The sequence below is a fragment of the Toxorhynchites rutilus genome, chromosome 3 (assembly GCF_029784135.1).
Source record: "Toxorhynchites rutilus septentrionalis strain SRP chromosome 3, ASM2978413v1, whole genome shotgun sequence".
Taxonomy (NCBI): domain Eukaryota; kingdom Metazoa; phylum Arthropoda; class Insecta; order Diptera; family Culicidae; genus Toxorhynchites; species Toxorhynchites rutilus.
The window spans coordinates 291,570,381-291,590,584 of record NC_073746.1 but is presented as its reverse complement, the minus strand read 5'-3'; the positions used below and the strand labels follow the sequence as shown (position 1 = coordinate 291,590,584).

The 20,204-nt window shown below is 38.3% G+C and overlaps 2 protein-coding genes across 2 annotated transcripts; both read right to left on the bottom strand.

The window, feature by feature from the left end:
* Positions 1-4,908: 4,908 nt before the first annotated feature.
* On the bottom strand, positions 4,909-5,301 carry LOC129774303 (uncharacterized). Its single transcript, XM_055778019.1, has one exon. It carries the CDS (start codon positions 5,299-5,301, stop codon positions 4,909-4,911), a length of 393 nt encoding a protein of 130 aa, XP_055633994.1.
* Positions 5,302-13,989: 8,688 nt separating this feature from the next.
* Positions 13,990-19,021, bottom strand: LOC129777246 (GRIP and coiled-coil domain-containing protein 2). The gene is made up of 5 exons (XM_055783414.1): positions 18,837-19,021; positions 18,607-18,727; positions 14,458-18,548; positions 14,287-14,395; positions 13,990-14,234 (listed from the first exon to the last, which is right to left on the bottom strand). Exons 1-5 carry the CDS (start codon positions 18,861-18,863, stop codon positions 14,188-14,190), a joined length of 4,395 nt encoding a protein of 1,464 aa, XP_055639389.1. The 5' UTR covers positions 18,864-19,021; the 3' UTR covers positions 13,990-14,187.
* Positions 19,022-20,204: the final 1,183 nt, after the last annotated feature.

The following is a 20,204-nucleotide window of genomic DNA, read 5'->3' as shown; positions in this document are numbered from 1 at the left end:
TTTGGATGTCTCTGTTAGGGACCCGCCGCATGTGTTGTCAATTTCAACCAATCAGAAGTGGGTATTTCCGTTAGGATAGGGGTTGAGATTTTTCAATTGTTCGATAGTTAGTTTCATGACATATATTATTTTCTTCAATATAAAAAATCGTTATGGAGTGCCGAAATCGATTGACGCAAAAATTTCATCAATCCATCATGAAATGACTGAGCAATAAGCGTTTGAAATTGGAAAATTTTCACGATGTGCTCGATTTTCGATTTTCAATTTGTACCGCAATATGTTCCCGAAAGACGTAATCCTACGTCAAAAAAATTGTTTAAAACCGGTCCATTAGAAAAACTTGTAGAACTCCCACCAGTTTACAAGGTTTTGGCTGCAAGGGTTCAACAAACCGGTTGCAGATTTTCAGGAGACAGTCCAATTGACACCATACCTAATAAAACTGTCAAGATCATCATTCAAGAGGTAAAAGATCCAGATCCATATTATTAGGCCTCTGGAATAGCAGCATTTTCAATGAAATACTGCTTAAATGTACACTTTTGCTCAGATCATATACACTGACACTGTGAGCCTTTAAAAAGTTATCGCGAAAATAATTATTTGTTTGTTCCATTGAGAAACTTTTTTTTCAAACTTATTTAACACGTTGAGCCCCGCGTCGGTCCCTAGGAGCCGAGATTGACGTTTTTAGTAGGAAAGTGCTGACTGACTGGAACCGACAGTTACAAAATAAGAATAAAAACATATATTTGTATCTATTTCTGACTATTTTCTATCTATATAAGTATCTTAGGAAACTGGGACCGACACTGATATTGTGCAAATGGAAAGTGCAGCATGAAAAAATCGGGGCTCAATGTGTTAATCAATACAATTCAACCAAAATCATCGAAAAAAAACAAACAACAAAAACTTTTCAGCATAATTGTAAGCCGTCTTGCTGTTCGGTTTCAGTTACGGCAACTCATTCAGGGCTTTTCTCCTTCTTACTTCGTTTTTTGTTCTCAATTTTCTATTGCTTCTAATGATAATTTCCGCTCCTGAATAGACTCGTCGTCTCTTAATTTTTTCTCGACCAGGAACGTTTAGATTTTAGATTTATTTTTGTCCAATCTTCTATTTTCCGGGAAACGACAAAAAAATTGAATATTGACCAAAGCCTGTTTTTATTCCTGTAGGAGGTTCAATCGAATGGCTTCTTATCCACATCACAATGGGTGTTTTTTTTATCAAAGTAATACTGTAAAAAAGGTTATATGTTTTGTTCTTCATCATTTTTCATTATTTGTTAGTTTATGTTAGGTTATGCACATTTCGCTTTAAACCGATTTTATTGCCCAATAAAGTTATACAAAATTGAATAAAATTTATGGTATCTGGTAGCTAATGAATTAAGCTATCATTTGGTGCAGAAACATTACTAAATGATTGTTTTCTAATGACATAAAAAATTGTCAAAGTCGCTGTTCGTATTGCCGTATGCCGTTGCCGTATTTTTTCATTTTTCTTTTTTTTTTACTTTTTTTCCTTAAACTACCTTTTCAAAAATTCATAACCTTTGGACTACTGAACCTATTGGGATGATCGACATATCAAATCAAAGCCAGTTAACTAGTCTTTTTTGGAAAAGATATCACACCTGCAAAAAACTGGATTTTGTTTTTCGTATCTATTGATTGTATTTGTTTCTTATTGTTTTCATGGCTCTAGTCCTCTAGCCCAAGGGTGTCACATTTTTTATATTTTTCCTTGAAAAGTGAGCTTTTTTTACATAAAATATACAAATTAACATATCCAATCAAATATATAATTATAATTTTCTTCAATTATGAATGTTAACTTTGGAAAATGGTTCGAAAAATATTTTTTCCGGGATTCTTCCAAAAACCACTTTTACAAAAACAATCATAACTTTTGAACTACTCGACCGATTCCGATGATCGACATACTAAATTGAAGCCAATGAGCTCTTCTTTGAAATGTATCACACTAGCCAAAAAATGATTTTGTTTCCTTTTTTTATTGATTGTATTTGTTTTTTATTTTTCATGGAGGGCGCTGTTTTGTTATATGTTTTCTTGAAAGCTTTTTACGGGGTTTTACATAACATATCCAAGAATCAGAGATGTAATTTTCATCGTTTTTAAGTTTTGATTTTTCAAAGTTAACTTGTTTTCAGTCATATGCGACTAGAATCCAATCTTGAAGGCGGAGTACATGAAATAGAAGTTAAAAAAAAAAGATACCAAATGTCTCAAAATTGCATCAAACGTCGAGATTTACTGTTAACTCGAAAACCTGCTTTTGTCAAAAATTGACTTTCTGTCACTCGGTCTTTTTTTGACGTAGGATTACGTCTTTCGGGAACATGTTGGGGTATAAATTGAAAATGGAAAATCGAGCACATCGTGAAAATTGTCCAATTTCAAACGCATATTGCTCAGTCATTTCATGATGAATTGATGAAATTTTTGCGTCAATCGATTTCGGCACTCCAAAACAATTTTTTATACTGAAGATAATAATATATTTCATGAAACTAACTATCGAACTATTGAAAAATTTCAACCCCTATCCTAACGGAAATAACCACATCTGATTGGTCAAAATTTACGACACGTGTGGCGGGTCCCTAACAGAGACATCAAAACCAAGCTGCTTGGTAGAAATCGGCTTTACAAATACATGATAGTAGGGGGAGCTTTTGCTCCCACCGAAATGTTGCTTCGTGGCATTGCATATCAATGACTGATCGTGTATTGTGAAACCGCAATGCTCCATCTTCAGTGCGGAAGCTTTCGCCCTTTTAATAGCTACCCAAGAATGCACCCATGATTTTCTTCCTACCACAATATTCTCCGACTCAGCTAGCTGTCTCCACGATCTTCTGAGTGGAAACAGCAAACACCCATGGATTAAGCAAACAGAAGAGGCTGCTTCAGATAAAAACATCTCCTTCTGCTGGGTTCCTGGTCACTCATGAATCCGCGGAAACACAGCCGCCGACATACTGGCCGGCAAGGGCAGCAAAATAGAACCCCTAGACATGCCCTGTCCTCCATCTGACATTGTCCGCTGGGTAAAACAGCAAGTCCGTGAAAGCTGGAACATAGGTTGGATAAACAGCCGTCCCACTCATCTTCATAAAATTAAAAATTCCACTCTCCCTTGGGAGGACCGCCTCAATAGTAGGGAAAGGCAAGTCCTTACCCGTCTTCGAATTGGGCACACTAACTTCACTCACTCACACTTGTTCTGCAGAGCCGAAAACCCCAATGTGCTTGCAACGAAGCTCCGGTTTACGTTAGCCATCTTTTACTTGATTGTCAACATACCAAAGATGCTCGAGTCCGACACAACATAGGTCAGAGTCTCTGAGATATCCTCAGTAGAGACGAGACCCAAGAAACCAATTTAATTGCGTTTCTGAAAGAAACCGACTTCTTTGGTAAAATCTAAATCAAAATACTAAATACCTTGGAAATTGCTTATTAAAGTTCGCCACTTCACAGTCATGTATGCGTGTTTATGTGTGTATACACATGTATGTACGGGTCGGAAGGAAGGAAATCATACATGTGTATACACGCATTTAATAATAATAAATAACAAATAATATAATATATGCTTTCATACTCACATCTATCTTCTATCCATTACATTATACTTTAATCAACTTCCTATTCATACAGCCACACTCACCAAGGAGGATAAATTCATTAAATAAACCTCTCCATTTTTCAGCTCTACTATATACCATTAAATTCAAAACCACTATATTTTATTCAAACTGTATTTCATTTCATTTCACCCCACCCCACACTCCACTCCTCCCCTCTTTCCTTCCCATACCACTCCCACCCCCTTCCACTCCTCTAATCCCACCCAAATCCTTTCCACTCCTTTCCTTCCTATCCTCCTGAGAAGGGCCTTTTTTTTTTGGTTTTGGAGCACTTTCTTCGCTTGGAGTCTAGGTCATTTGTGCTTCACTGTGCGTCACTGCTTCGGTCCTCGGATCAGTAAATATTTACTTTTCTCTACAGCATATATTAAATATCTTATGAAGCATAGCATCCCTTCCTACCTTCTTCTTTAACCGAGAGTCGAGCGGACAGATCTGATGAGTGATTTTTTGGTTTCCCTTTCGCCAGTCCCCTCTGGACTGGTTTTATTGTGGCTCTTCACTGGGCTAGAGGCGAATGAACTGCAAAGTTTAAAGCCTCTTAAAAACAAAGAAAGAAGAAGAAGATTGTGAAAAATTTATCACAAGTGTAAGTGTAAAATATATGGTAGCAGTTGTGTTGAAAATCACTTGATATATGAAACGATTTATTTCAATTTTCATAAATAAAAACCAAGGTGTGTTCCCGCTCGAGAACGGGTCGTTTGGTCACCAAATCATAATCAAAGAGTTTAACGATGTAATTCTTCAAACATATCCGAAATCAACAAATAGCCTAACGGAATCCTACGTGAACTATGCGGTCGTGTCTCGGACACAACCCTCCAGTGACTTTTTTGTCTGAAAAGTCGATTTTTCACAAAAAGGGGGTAGTTTGGGTGCTATGTTCAGTATTCAAAAAACTCAAACTTTGACGCCTTTGTGACATTATTAAATAAAGTCCGATTGAACTGAAATTTTGCATAGGGTATGTTTTCACGGAAATCAACAATTGGCAAGAAGTCCCGTTCGAAAATTCCAAAAATAAAACTATATCCCATAGTCAATTTTCCGTCGCAGTATGCTTTCGCTCATTATCTTGCTGGAATGTGTAAGTATCCTCCAGACCCGTTTCCAGCATGGATTCTTCCAGGTTCTCGCACAAAATATCGATTTAACCGTCGGCAGTCCTAATTCTGTTTACCTGCGCTAAATTTCCCATCCTAGCCCACGAGAAAACCTCACAGCATGATACATCTATCACCGTGCTTCATAGTCGGTGGTAAATATCGGGCCAAGAGGCCCACGTCGCTCTTCCGCCACACTCGGAGTCGCCTTTTCTTGTTAAACAGTTCGAACTTGAACTCGACCCACCGAATAACGCACTTCCAGAAGTCCAGTGGCTTGTTGGCATAGTCCCTCGCAAACTGAAGTTGTTTTTTGTTGGTGCTACTGATCATCGGTCGCTTTTTGGCGAAGTAGATCTTCAGATACCATTCCACCAAGCGTCGTCGAATGGTGCGATTGGAAAGGTCCAGATCCAACCTTTCTTTAATCGCCCGAATAGTCGTTCGTGGGTTTTTATTTCCTTTCCGGATGATTAGCGTGTCATACGTGCCATACTTCTCAGCCATGTTTCGTTGAGATTCCCAACGCTGGAAGTCACGCACAACCAAATTACGATCCTGTGTTGAGATTTGTTTCCCACCCATTTTCCGGAAGCTTCCTCAGCGACAAAAGCACGTCACTAGGCACGAAAAATTGACTAAACAGCTACGAATAGTGATCCCCGATAATCGTTCGATTAATCGATTAATCGAATGCTTCCAACAGAAATCGATTTTTAATCGAACGAATACTGCGCAATCAATAATCGAAGCGAATGAATAATTTACGTCGATTAATCGATCCAAACCCAGAGAAAGAGAAACGTACGGCCGCTGCAGTTTTATCCTGAAAATCAATCATTATCTTTGACGCCTTGATGGCATTGAGCTTCGTTTACGAGTTTAAGGGAGCGTAAAAGATAATAATTGATTTTCAGGCGGAATGAACATTTTTTGGTTCCAGAGGGCTTTCTAGCAAATGAGAAATAAAGGGTGTGTCACATCAAATTGCATCACGGAAAAAACGCTGTAGAAATTTAATTTTTAGGAATTATATCTTCAGCTTTCGCTTATAATCAGATAAGAGTGTATAGATCACGTTGGCCATGCTTCACTGTCAATTTTTCGTAAATTTGGGAAAATGTCGTCGAACGAAAAAGAGCGTCGTGAATTAATCCTGTGCACTCATTTCGAGAATCCGGAGTTGTCACATCGGGACATGGGTAAGATGCTGGGAATCGTCCAATCCACGGTCAGCAGAGTACTAAAACGATACTTCGAGAACCTAACCATCGACCGGAAGGTGAAGAACGGCAAAAATGGATGCTCCGTCAGTGAAAAAGATCACAAGCGCGTAGTTAAGCAGTTTAGACGTGATCCGAGAAGTTCGGTCCGGGATGTCGCCAATAAGCTGAATTTGTCAAGTTCATTCGTCCAGCGGACCAAGCAGCGGGAGGGCCTGCGTACATACAAGGTTCAGAAGGCTCCTAACCGCGACGAAAGGTAAAACATGGTGGGGAAGACGCGAGCCCGAAAGCTGTACACCGAAATGCTGACGAAGCCGCATTGCCTGGTAATGGACGACGAAACCTACGTCAAAGCGGACTTTCGTCAGCTGCCGGGCCTGTTGTTCTTCTCCGCAGAAGACAAATTCAGCGTTCCGGAGGAGATTCGCAAGCAGAAACTATCCAAGTTTGCCAAAAAGTACATGGTGTGGAAAGCGATCTGCTCTTGCGGAAAGCGGAGCGCCCCCTTCGTGATGACCGGCACGGTAAACGGGCATGTTTACCGTAAGGAGTGCCTACAGAAGCGCTTACTACCATTATTGAAGCAGCACGAGGGCCCGACCATCTTCGTGCCACTATTCAAAGGACGTGTTGGAGTGGTACGAAGCCAACGGGGTCACCTTCGTGCCAAAGGAAATGAACCCGCCCAACGCGCCGGAGCTTCGCCCAATAGAGAAATATTGGGCGATTATGAAGCAGGTCCTCCGGAAGAACCCAAAAGTTGTCAAATCGGAGGCGGACTTCAAGAGAAAATGGATTTCTGTTCAAAAAAAACTACAACCTGACGTTGTACAGAACCTTATGGACGGGGTAAAGAGGAAGGTGCGAGCATACGGGCTTGGGCTCGAAGTATGAATAAAAAGAAAATGCCAAAAGTTGTTTAATAGTTTTTATTTTACTGTCTAAAATTTTCAAAAGGATCGATCTACTGGGCGAATTTCTACAGCGTTTTTTCCGTGATGCAATTTGATGTGACACACCCTTCATTAGAACATAATTCATATTGATAAAAATGTATTAATTCAATAACTAATTACGATTCTAAATTTCCACCGTGGAATCGAGATGTTGGTGAATTCATCATAGTTCGCCGGCCTCGGTGAGGATATGATCCGCGAATCAAGATGTTGTGTTGTAAATTTAGCTGTCATTGCCAAACTATCAAACTATTTAACTCGAAACAATCGTCAAATTCGCGCAAATTTAAAGGCAGTTTTGCAATCTTAAAATTCTAATGGAGATTTTCAATTTATTCGATTACTTGAAATGGAACGCTTACTTAACCATTTGGCTATATATTTCACAACACACAACATTCACAAAAACTCACCATTAAATAAAAAACGGGAAGTGGGTTATATCTATGGTATAACCGCAATGGTGACGTAGGACTATCGTTGATTTAGAGATCATTTGTTTGAAGTTGAATCTGAATTCATTCTGAATGAATGAATATTTGGGGGACTTCGAAAACGAGAGTGTTACGTTGGATGCACAAGGTTTTATGCATCCAATATTGGATACGGAAATATTCTACTGATGGGGAAGAATAATCTTCAGAAGCTATTCTGTTAATTACGATTGATCGAAAAATCACAAAACCAAATGTATTTGGTCACAGTGTTACATGGATAGAAAACATTAAAATAAACTCTTTCACATGAATGTAATTTTAAATTCCCAGAGGAACTGGCAGATTATTTTCAGTAACGATTAGATATTACCACATTTTCCTCGATACTGGAAGCCCACCAGTGGTTAATGCTAACTCGATAACCATCTGTGAATAGCACTTGATTGAAACATATTTGGTCACAGTGGTACATGGATAGAAAACATTCAAATAAACTCTTCCACATGAATGTATTTTTAAATTCCCAGAGGAACTGGCAGATTATTTTCCGGATCTTTCTCGATACTGAATGGCATCCAAACGGAAAGAATTCCGTGCGTGTATGTGTGTGTGTAGCGGCTGCTTCGATGGTCACCTTCTCTTCTCCTGAAGGAAGGAAGGAAGGTCTTGTATTATACAGACTTTAAACTTTTGCAGTTCATTCGACTCTAGCCTTGAGAAAGGCCCTTTGAAAACTCTACTCTACTCCAGCGCTACCACCTCCGCCCTCTTGCCTTGAGAAAGGCACTCGATCCCTGGCCGTCCAGCTCGTCCAGCAACGATGTTGTCTTGTCGATGTCCTCACGAAAAATGAATGCGTCTCACCACCAGAATATCGCTTAAGTATGCTTTTTGTGCGTGATTGAATCGAGAGAAGGCGTGGTTTGCGATGGCAATTTGGAAGGAAAACTAGAGGGGAATGAACCCTCTGAGCTCGGAACTTTCGGCGACTGAGCAATAGTCGATTGCGGGCGCATACAATATTGGATACGGAAATATTCTACTGATGGGGAAGAATAATCTTCAGAATCTATTCTGTTAATTGCGATTGATTGAAAAATCACAAAACCAAATGTATTTGGTCAGTGTTACATGGATAGAAAACATTAAAATAAACTCTTTCACATGAATGTAATTTTAAATTCCCAGAGGAACTGGCAGATTATTTTCAGTAACGATTAGATATTTCCACATTTTCCTTGATACTGGAAGCCCACCAGTGGTTAATGCTAACTCGATAACCATCTGTTAATAGCACTTGATTGAAACATATTTGGTCACAGTGTTACATGCATAGAAAACATTCAAATAAACTCTTTCACATGAATGTATTTTTAAATTCCCAGAGGAACTGGCAAATTATTTTCCGGATCTTTCTCGATGCTGAATGGCATCCAAACGGAAAGAATTCCGCGCGTGTATGTGTGTGTGTGTGTGTAGCGGCTGCTTCGAGATCTTCCCGGGGAACAGTTTGTGGCATCACTCTCCTCCTGATGGATTCCCTTCTGGCCTAAGGTGCACAAACAGGCTCTTGGTGACACCGTTCATTCGCGCTTTCATGATAAACGAAGAGCTTCACCACAACAGCGACAACATGCTCCAATCGCTGTTCAATTAGAACTGAGTGGATTTCCGAGCGGCGCTCGCTTATATACCGATTGATGATTTCAATAGCCTGTTTTGAAAGCAATTTTAAGACTATTGAAACAAGTTTTTGGATCAGAAAGTAACAAGTATAGAACGCGTAGACATTTTATCTATCGAATGAAGTGTTTATCATACCATTTCGTTCAGTTGTTTAGGAGCTATTAACGCTCAAAATCTCGGTCTCCGGCGTAACGCTTTCGTTTTCGAAACTTTGATTTTACACCCCGGTATAGAAATGAAAGACGTAGTCCTACGTCAAAATCATCATCAAACACAATTTCAGTTTAATATTATTTCACAATTTGCAAGAAAACGTATGTATTGCTTTATTGCATGGAATACATATTCGATACAGAAATGTAAATTTTCATTCATTATTTTTTATTTTGGAAGTGTGTTCATTTCTTCTTGTAAATCCATGACTGTAGAGTGTTTTCCACATTTTGACCCACCTGGCCACAGCAGTGGAACTCCATACAATTCACTGACTAAAAGGTTCCACATTTTCATCGCTTGTTTACGTGAAGAATATAATTTTTTCAGGCACACTTGATTTGAGAGTGTATGGATTTCTAGCTGTCTTGACGCAAGGTCTTTAATGAAGAATGAGAAGATGGGAAGGTTTATATAAACATGTTTATAATTACATAAGTTTATTCAAATATTAATATTGCTCTTATTTAACTATTCATTGCAATTTTATCAAAATTTGAAAGAGAAATTAAAAAAGGAATGTTTTTTTTTCAATATTTACCTGAGATGGTTATTAAAAATCCATGATTAATATTGCTTTATTATTTACCCTCCATTATTTGTTAATTTCTCCTGCTTTTCGTTCTTTGGCCTATCATTTTAACAATTCAATTTGAGAGGTTTAAAATTGCGACAAGATAAAAATTTGGTGTGAAAGAGCGAATTGTGGAAAATTAAGTCGCAAATTCTCTAAGCGTTATAATTAAAGTTTTTCTGTAGTATTTAATTTTTGAGTTTGTGTGAATGACAGATTAAAGTTGATTCATAAAAGACTAAGATTTCATTTGATATGACGATTATTGAAATCGAGTCAATGGTTGTAAAGTTATGACGTTTTGTAAGAAATCTTACTTACTTAATCAGCAAGAGGCCCTAGTGGCATGTGCAAACCAACATATCATCTTTCCGTTATCCGCAAACATGCCAAGCAGTAACTTAAAAAAACAAACTCATAAACGACAAAAAGAGTCTTAGATTGTATATTTTTTATATATTTTTCACAGTTTTACAGTACCATTTGCTTATTGGCGTTTTTTTAGTTGGAGTGCCTTTTAATTGGCTGTTCACCAGTTGGAGCACGCGCCAATCAAAAAGCAATCATCTGTCATAATTGTATGTCAGTTTTACTATGTTGTTCCAATGCCATTTTTATCGAAGGGTCTTTGAACGTTAAACTCAAAAAATGAAGGCACAGTATAAAAGTATTTAGTTTTGCAGTTTGTTTGACAAATGTATTCATTTGAAATCATTTATTAATATATATATACATATATAACATGAATTATATCACATCCACTTTTCAAGGAAGTTAATGATATTTTCTAGCATCAATCCAAATGCAGTAATTCTAATTATTATTATGGCCGCACTAAAAGACATGAAAAACAACAAGAAAAACGCGAACTTTGAAATTTGTGAACAATTGCAGTATTACTTCAGCCATTCCATGCTAAACTGATATATTGGTTTTCAGATTTTTCGAAAATTGGTTGCTTGTTTTCGTTATGGTAAAACATTGCACCTGTATTATTATTTTTTTGGGTGATTCGATTTTTTCACTTTTTCCCAAAAGGACTTTTATCTCAACTCATAACTATTGAACCACTAAGCCGATAAAGATGATCGATACATAAAATTGAAGTAAATTAGCTAGTCTTTTTGGAAAAATATCAAACTTCCAAGAAATTTGAATTTGTTTTCGTAATTCTTGATTGTATCTGTTTTTATAGTTTACATGTTTTTTTTTACACATTTATATTTTTTACTCAAAATTAGAAATATTCTTTTCTTTTTTGAGTTATAATTTTTTAGAGTTAACCGATAGTTCGGAATATTAATTTCTTCCCCTTTTTCCTATTTTCAAAAATTCATAACATTTGAACTGCTAGAGCGATTCAGATGATCGATATATCAAATTAAAGCCAAGAATTCAGAGTTGTTCGAGAGATAATAAAACGAAAAATAAATTTTGGAAAAATATTGCACTTGCGTCAAAATTATTTTTGTTTTCGTGATTAATAATTGTATCCGTTTTTCATAAATAAAAAAAAAATTGTACGTGTGAAATTATTGACTTAAATTAACTATGTCGATTATATGAATCGATTCAGTAGGTAATAGTTATGAATTTTTAAAAAACGTCATTTTTGGAAAAAAAGGAGAAAAATCATTTTATTTTGAAAAATCATAATTTAAAAACGAAGAACACATTTTTGGATATGTTATCTAAAAAATCCTCAGCTTTCGAGAAAAAGTATAAAAAACATAGCACCCTTGAATGAAAACTATAAAGAACAATTACGATCAATAATCAAGAAAACAAAATTATTTTTTTGCAAGTATAGTATTTAAAAAAAACTGGCTAACTGGCCAATTTGATATGTCGATCATCTGTATCGGTTTAGTAGTTCAAAAGATATGAATCTAAAAAAAATATTTTTGGAAAAAAGGAGAAAACTAGATTTTTCGAACCACCCTAAAATGGAATGGTATCTAATATTTAACGAAAAGAAACAAAACTATCAATTTACACGAAAATTTGAGAACCACTATGTCGGTTTGGCATGGAATCTATATATAATACTAAAAAAATATAGTTTGGTGTCAATTTCCCCTGCAACTAAAAAACTGATTACTAGAAACTAATTGACGTTAACGTTTTATTACCTTGTAAACTCTAGATACAATACCAACAGAGGGTATTTAAAAAAATAAAAATAGCTTTTTATGGGGTGTGTTCAAAACTGAAAAAAAATATTCAGAAATCATATTTTTATGTTGTTTTTTAAGCGTACCGTCGTATCATTATTGTATCATTCAATTGATTCCGATGAGAATGCTTTAAAATATTTCAACTAATGCTCATACCACATTTCAATTTTTTTTATTCAATGTTCAGTTTCTATGGCGAAGCTTCATTCGTAAATTACACATAAATGTTGTTATGAATAGCACAGCAAGTTATGATTACAATACATATGGATTTATTTTGATAATGCATTATACATAAACCGATAAAAATGCATTATAATATCTATCCACAGCGTTTTAGCGTCTATATGTATAATTTAATCAATTTCAGTTCGTAATTTCTATCCCATTCGCCGTGTTTATCATGATGATGCTAACATTAATAACATTCTATACGAACCTCCCACGTTATATATGATGTCTCCCACCCTTTTAGAGACATCTTAACATTATGTTCAATTTTTAGAGCGTAAACTATCTGTCAATTTTTTCACTGTTTACATTTTCTTGCCACAAATCGTTGCCACTTTTTTCTCTCAAGTTCCACTTCTCTTCTCTGCACCTGGAAGTATTTTGAGCGCCTTTATTTACACCAGCTTGAGAGTTTGCACTCTTCAGCCATCTTGGAAGTCTACTGTTTTGTTTGTAAACAAAACACAATACGCTAGTGTCGGAACTCGCTTGTGATCAGTCTGTCTCTTTCACGCTACAAGCAAATAATTCCCATTCTGCTTTCTTCCGTACTGTTTTCATATACCGCTCCCCTAACCAACTTAGTGACGAAATGGCCTCACCTAGTACCATAGACCCGTCTTGGTTTTAGCAAGTTGACCAACCTTAGGATATTCCAAGGCGTGTAGAAGTATACCCTAAGGTGGGCCAACTTGCTAAAACCACTCTTCAGCCTTCTTGGAAGTCTACTGTGTTTTGTTTGTAAACAAAACACAATATGCTTGTGCCCAAGCTCGCTCGTGATCAGTCTGTCTCTTTCACACTTCAAGGAAAAAAATCCCCTTCTGCTTTCTTCCGTACTGTTTTCATATACCGCTCCCCTAACCAGCTTAGTGACGAAACGGCCTCACCTAGTACCATAGACCCGTCTTGGGATATACTTCTAGGCGCCTTGATGTAAACAACCTGCTGTCAAAACCGAGGGGTGCATCGATGAAGAAAACACAATGAAACAAATTTACGCAAGTGCATTTTTTATGGCATACTCTAAAACAGGGATTTTCAAATGGTGCTCCGCGGGAAATTTGTGCTCTGTGAAGTTATAGCAAATGCTTCTTCTTGAAAACCCACCTTGAAAAAAACATTCTTTAGTTCAATTTCACTGGGCATACAGTGATTTATTTGTTTACTCCGGATCAGATGTCATGTAACTGCGACGCACAACCGAAACAGATTTGTTCCCAGTTGGATAATGCCAATGCAAATAGGATTTGTTTTATCGGTTATTTGCAGATGCTCCGTCAAATGTTTTTGCTATAAAAAGTGCTCCGCCATAAAAAAAAATCGGAAAACTCCTGCTCTAAAAGTACCCATTTAGAAACATTTGTATCAGTATTCAGCATCAGTATTTTTTTTCGTTTTTTTTTCTAAAAAATAAATCTACGACTTTTACGAAGTATTGACTGGAATACCGAAAAGTTTGAAAACAACTTTTAATATCCTAATACTATGATTTCAACTGGGGGTGGATTTTAGTTGTGCCCATTAATGTAATTACTATCCGCAATATATTTATTTCCTCTGTGTAACAAACAGTTAAAAATACAGTGATTATCATTACCGTATCTGATGCTGAAACGCAGTATTAAGGTAAATGGTTCCCTAAATTTTAACCCACGGATTTTCCTCCGAAATATAAATATTACACTCCGAAGATTAAAACTTTTCTTGTATATAATTTAATAATAATAAAATAATTTATAATAATGAACTTATACTCAATATATGCTAATATTCTAGTCTCATTGATCTGACTAATCCACTCCAACCTGTGCACTTCTTTAAAATACAAGTTTACTCTACAACAGAAATGCTTACTCGCTTGTTTCCCTCGATGCTTCAGCCTGAAAAGGACTAATTCCATAAAATTCCGGTCCAACCGCGTGCACTGCCTTCGTTGCCTAGAAGATTGATAGTTAGTGAAGTTGCCCAAAACGACAATGCGGGTACTACCTCTAGCAACGTTATGAAGTTTTTGGGTTTCTTCAGGACTTAGTTTCAAAATCGTGTTCAGCACGGGAACAAGATGCTGTTTCTCATCGCCACTGTTTAACGTCAAGAACTGAAACAGTACACACAATTAAATGAAATAGTTTGGTGTGGATAGACGCACGGCCATCATACCTTAAATATTACATTTTTCAAATATTCTGAATTCTGTATGTGTTTCTCCCGCTCGATGGATCTCTCCTGGCGACGGACTTCCTCCTTCAGCAGCTCATTCAGCTGCGTTAGTTTTGCCGAATCTCGTTCTGCTTCCGCTAGTAACGCCGTAACTTGTCTGATTTGACTCTCATACTTCAGAAGCTGGTCTTTGGTTTGCTGCAACTCCACTGTGGGTGAAATCGGAATTGGCGGGTCCTCGGTCGCATCGAAAACGGATGTATCATCGAAGGAGGAATTCAACAGTTCATCCAAGGGGATCAAATCTCGATTGGAGTAGCGAGTACGTTGACTAGAGTTGGAAATTTTTCGCTGTGGAACTACGATACTCTGTGAGTTGGTACTCTCAGAGCCCTCGCCATCCTCGCGCGTCATCAAAAGGAGGCTGATTTTCTGCTCGTCGGAGATATGTTGTCCCATTTGATTTGACGTCCTCGCTACTGGTCCAACTTGATTGTTGCTTCTGAGTTCCTCTGCTACATTCCGATCAGCTTGCTTCACGATGGATTGCAAACGTTCAATCTCTGTGGAATGTTTTTCCTGTAGCTCTTCGATTTGTTTTTTGTAGCAGTTTATCAACGTTTCATTTTGGAGTCGCTGTGTTTTGAGTGCGTCCTGGTGGTTTATATTAATACGTCTATTTTCCTCCAGTATTGATTCGCTTTGAAGCCTAGACTCTTCTAGTAAGCTTTGAAAATCTTGGCAGCGTTTCTGGAGTCTAGTTTTGTCGTCCTTCAACCCTTCATAGGATTTGCTTAGTTCTGTAAGTTGATGCGTCAGGCTCTCAATGTTGCCCTGTTTGACGTCCAAAGAATTTTGAAGGTTCTGGACTTCCTCTTCGAGATCGTGCTCCTTTCCAGTATCTCTGTTTTGGTTCTGCCTTAGCACAGATTGAGCGCGAATTTTGTAGTTAACGTAATCTGTTTTAACATTCTCGACTTCCTGCTCCTTCTCTTCCATCTTTATTTTAAGGTCTTCGATGGTGGACTGTAGAGAATAAATTTGTTTCAATAATTTGCTATTTTCCGCCTCCAGAGCACTGCATATCTTTTCTTTTTCAGTCACAGCACAACTGAGTTCTACACGATTGGATTCAATTTCCAATTTGACATTATTATAATCAACTTTAAGTTGAGCCAGTTCAATACTCATTTCACCTCGTTGATGCTCATTGACTCTTAGCTTCTCCTGCTGTACGTCCACATTTTTTTTCAGCTCCTGCGAGTGAACCCTTTCCGCGCTTAAACTTTGCTCCAGCAATGCTATCTGACTCTTCAAACTTTTGATAGTGCCTTCTTGTGCATCCAGCGTTCCCTCCAACTCATTGACACGCGTTTTCTTGATTTCAAGTTTATTATTCAACTCGGCCAATGACTTCTCGTATGCTTCCATCTCAAGGTTCAGCACGTTTGCTTTTTTAGCGACTAGGCGGGACCGTTCGACTTCCGCCTTCAACTCTTTCTGTGCTTCTAATTCATCACTGAGTTGCTTCTCCTTGGCCTTCAGGGCAGTTTTCAGCTTCTGGTTTTCCGTGTCTATTTCCTTCTTCGCCATGTTGAAAGCTTCTTTTTCACGCTTCAAACCTTGAAGCTGCTCTCGGTACTCACGGATTGTGCACTCCAAGGAGGATTTATCTTTTTTGCTGTTATCGATTTCCGCTCGAATTTGACTCAGCGTCTCAATTTCTTGCCTTTTTTGCTCCAACTCTTCTCTAAGCCCCGAAAGCGCTGTTTCCAGTCTTTCCACGTTCTTCCGCTCCCCGTCGAGCTGATCCAAAAGCTTATCGTACTCGGCCTGGAAGGACTGCAAATTTTTGCCCAGACCCATCGTTTCCCGCTCCTTGTCATACTTCTGCAATTGAATAGTCTGTTCGGCGACTTTCTTCTTCAGCTTAACCGCCAGCGAACGCAGTTTGTTGTATTTCTCTTCGAAACTATCGTCAATCTCTCGCAGTCGCGCCGTTTCTTCGGCACGAGAGACTGTCGAAGTGGACATGACATCACTCTGAGCATCGAAACTTTGATCCCCCTCGCGCAGCGCAATCAATTCGGATTCTTTCTCCGCCAAATTTTGTTCCAGTTCTTGGACACGAGACCTAAGCTGTGCAAGGTCCGGTCCGTTAAGCTTCTGCTGAAGGGACGCTTTTTGGGCTTCTAACTCGGATATTTTTGACAACTGTAGCGATATAACACCTCCACGTTCTTTTAAAATCTCATTTATTTCCTTCAGTTCCGACAAAAGCTCACTGTTTTCTAGCTTTATGAGTTCAAACTTTGAACGCAATGTATTAAGTTCTTCACTGCAAACGCTGTGATCTTGACTGAGTTGATTGTGCGACAATTGCAGCTGCTGATTCTCCACGGTTAGAACATTGTACCGACCTTGGAGGGTATCCAGGGCAACGCTGGATTCTCGATTTTTTTTTCGAAGTAGATCCTGTTCTTCAGAGTCCAGGTGCAATTGCTTTTCATACAGAGAAATCTTCTCGATGAAGGATTTGTTAGTGCATTCCAATTCAGAAAGCTGCTGTTCAAATTGGACTTCCTTTTGTTTCAGTGTGTTTTCCAGCTCAAGATATTGCTGCTGTAACGCATCAAACCGCATTGTAAGTTCTTCGGAAGATTCCTTCTGTTCCGCTTGCCGATGATGGTTTTGCTCGAGTTCGTTATATCGTTCACAGGCCTCTGCATGTTTCTCGCGCTCCAATCCGAGCATCTGCTCCAGTGAAGATATTTCGACACATTTATTTTCTAACATTTTAGTTTGTTCTTCGTAACTCTGCTGGAGTTCGTCCAAAGTTTTCTGCATTTCAGCACAATTGATATCCAGTTTATTGATATTCTCCTTCAGTGTTTCATTTTCCATTTCCAGTTTACGTTTTGACTGTTCCAGCTCTTCGACCTGATCACGAAGTTTATTCAATATTTGATACTCAGTGAAGTCTTTTTGTTCACTTGTATTGAATTCAGCTATTGTTTTACCAAGTTTTTCTTTTTCTGAAGTCTCACGTTGTAGCTTTTGCTCTAACTGAGATGTATGCAATTGTATTTTCTGATTTGTCGTCTGCAATTCATTGCATTGCTGCTGGAGAACTTCCATATCTGCACGAGATTTCGCAAGAATTGCTTCTTTCTCATCGTTTGTATTTCTAAGTGTACATACTTCATCGGACAATTGCTCGAATTTCTGTTCCAAAAGACAATTTTGTTCGTTGTTCGTTTTCGATTCCGACAGTTTCTGAAGAAGTTCGTCGTTTCTGGAAATTTCCTTCCTTATATTCGATTCGTACTCCGAGTTTAAAACTCTAAGATTATCAATTTCCTCACGCAACTTACTGTTTTCGTGTGCAACCTGATCCAACCTTCCATTTTGATCTCTAAGTTCAACTTGATATTCTGTATTTCTCAAGGACAGATCCCGCAAGTCATTGTTTTCTGTTTCCAGTGATCGTATCCTGGTGAACAATATAGTGGATGCGTTCAGTAATTCTTCTTGCCATTTTGGAACTTGATCCGAATATTCTCTAACAGTTTTCATTAGAATTTTCCTATCCGACTTTAATAGTAATATCTTCGCAGATATTTCGTTCAATTTGTTTTTATACAGTTTCAATTTGCGGATCAGCCTTTCTTCTTTTCCCGACGAGGCGGGATCGACCGCTGGTTCCAATAGCTTCCGAGAAATAATCTCTTTCTCGTTCTCCAAACTCTTGATCCGATCAGACCCTTCAGCAAGTTTGGCCTCCATTGAGGATAGATCAGCTAGCAAATCCTCATTTTCCTCCGTTAGTCTTTTAATTTGCCTCTGTAGAGCGTCCCTCTCATCGCTGGTCCTTTCCATCTGCTCTCTCAACAGCGCAGCTCCATCCAGTTCCCTGCGAAGTCCTGCTACCGCTTTCTCCAGTTCATCCACCTTCATAACGGCCTCCAGCTTTTGACCAGTGACCGAATCCACAACTTCCTGCATAGTTTTCAGACATTCCTTATCGGCAACCTTCTGAGTTTCTGCTTGCACTAACTGCTCTTTTAACCTCTTGTTCTCCTCCAAACATTCTTGAAACCCCGAGAAAACCCAATTATCACCAGTATACGAAAAAGATATCTCACTCACCATCTTTCGCTTGTTTGGCTTTCTGGGCAATCCCCAGTAGGCCCTTACATTTCTTTATCAAATCCTCTCGACCGAGACTCTCGAACGGACCGCTAGACTTTTTTGCCGCAGAATCCATCGACTATAGGAAACAATTAAACAATTATAAATAGCTCGTAAATAGAAAATGTAAATAAACCACGTATTCTACTTGACATCATCATAATCGCCTACTATATGCATCAATTTACCTGTTCCTGTGATTGATTCGAATCCATCCTGGGTGTTCGACGTGGAGGTTTGATATGCAGTGTTCAGTGCATTACTGTGCAATAATCAATGATAAAAAATAAACTGATAAGCTTTTTTCCTCCACTTGATGGGTAAACAGATTAGCTGACGAGCGGAGAAACTATCATCCACTTTCTGCAAATTGTTGCCTGTTCAAATCATACGACAAGCTAATGTCACGCAAATGTTGCGCTGCGTGGGGTGTTCATTTCTTCACCACCCTGAACCATTTCAAAAATTCGTGCAACCAGAAAGCTTTTTTTGACGTAGGACTACGTCTTTCATTTCTATACCGGGGTGTAAAATCAAAGTTTCGAAAACGAAAGCGTTACGCCGGAGACCGAGATTTTGAGCGTTAAAAGCTCCTAAACAGCTGAACGAAATGGTATGATTAACACTTCATTCGAAAGATAAAATGTCTACGCGTTATATACTTGTTACTTTTTGATCCAAAAACTTGTTTCAATAGTCTTAAAATTGCTTTCAAAACAGGTTATTGAAATCATAAGGTATATAAGCGAGCGCCACTCGGAAATTCACTCAGTTATAATTGAACAGTGATTGGAGCATGTTGTCGCTGTTGTGGTGAAGAGCCAAGAGCCTGTTTGTTCACCTTAGGCCGAAAGGGAATCCATCAGGAGGAGAGTGATGCCACAAACGGTTCCGCTTGAAACATCGGAGCAGCCAACACACACACATACACGCGCGGAACTATTTTCGTTTGGATGCCATTCAGCATCGAGAAATTTCAGGAAAGATGCAATCGTTGTTGAAAAATAATCTGCCAGTTCCCCTGAGAACTGAAAAATACATTCATGCGAAAGAGTTCATTTTAATGTTTTCTATCCATGTAACACTGCGACCAAATATTTTTCAATTAAGTGCTATTAACAGGTGGTTATCGAGTTAGCATTAACCACTGGTGGGCTTCGAGTATCTAGGAAAATCGGGAAAGAACTAATCGTTGCTGAAAAATACTCTGTCAGTTCCCCTGGGAATTTAAAAATACATTGATGAGAAAGAGTTTATTCTAATGTTTTCTATCCATATAACAATGCAACCAAATACATTTGGTTTTGTGATTTTTCAATTGATCGCAATTAACAGGAAAGCTTCTGAAAATTATTCTTTTTCGGCGAGGAATCAAGGGATCGAGGGATTCATTACCTAGCCTGACCTGAAAGACATGCAGTTTGTTTGGAACTGTGAGGGATGGCAGAAAAGCCAGGAGGCAGGAGGCAGGAGGAGAAGAGAAGGTGACCAAGAGAGTATCAGCACCGAAAAACGGTTCCGCTTGAGACATCGGAGCAGCCACCACACACACATAC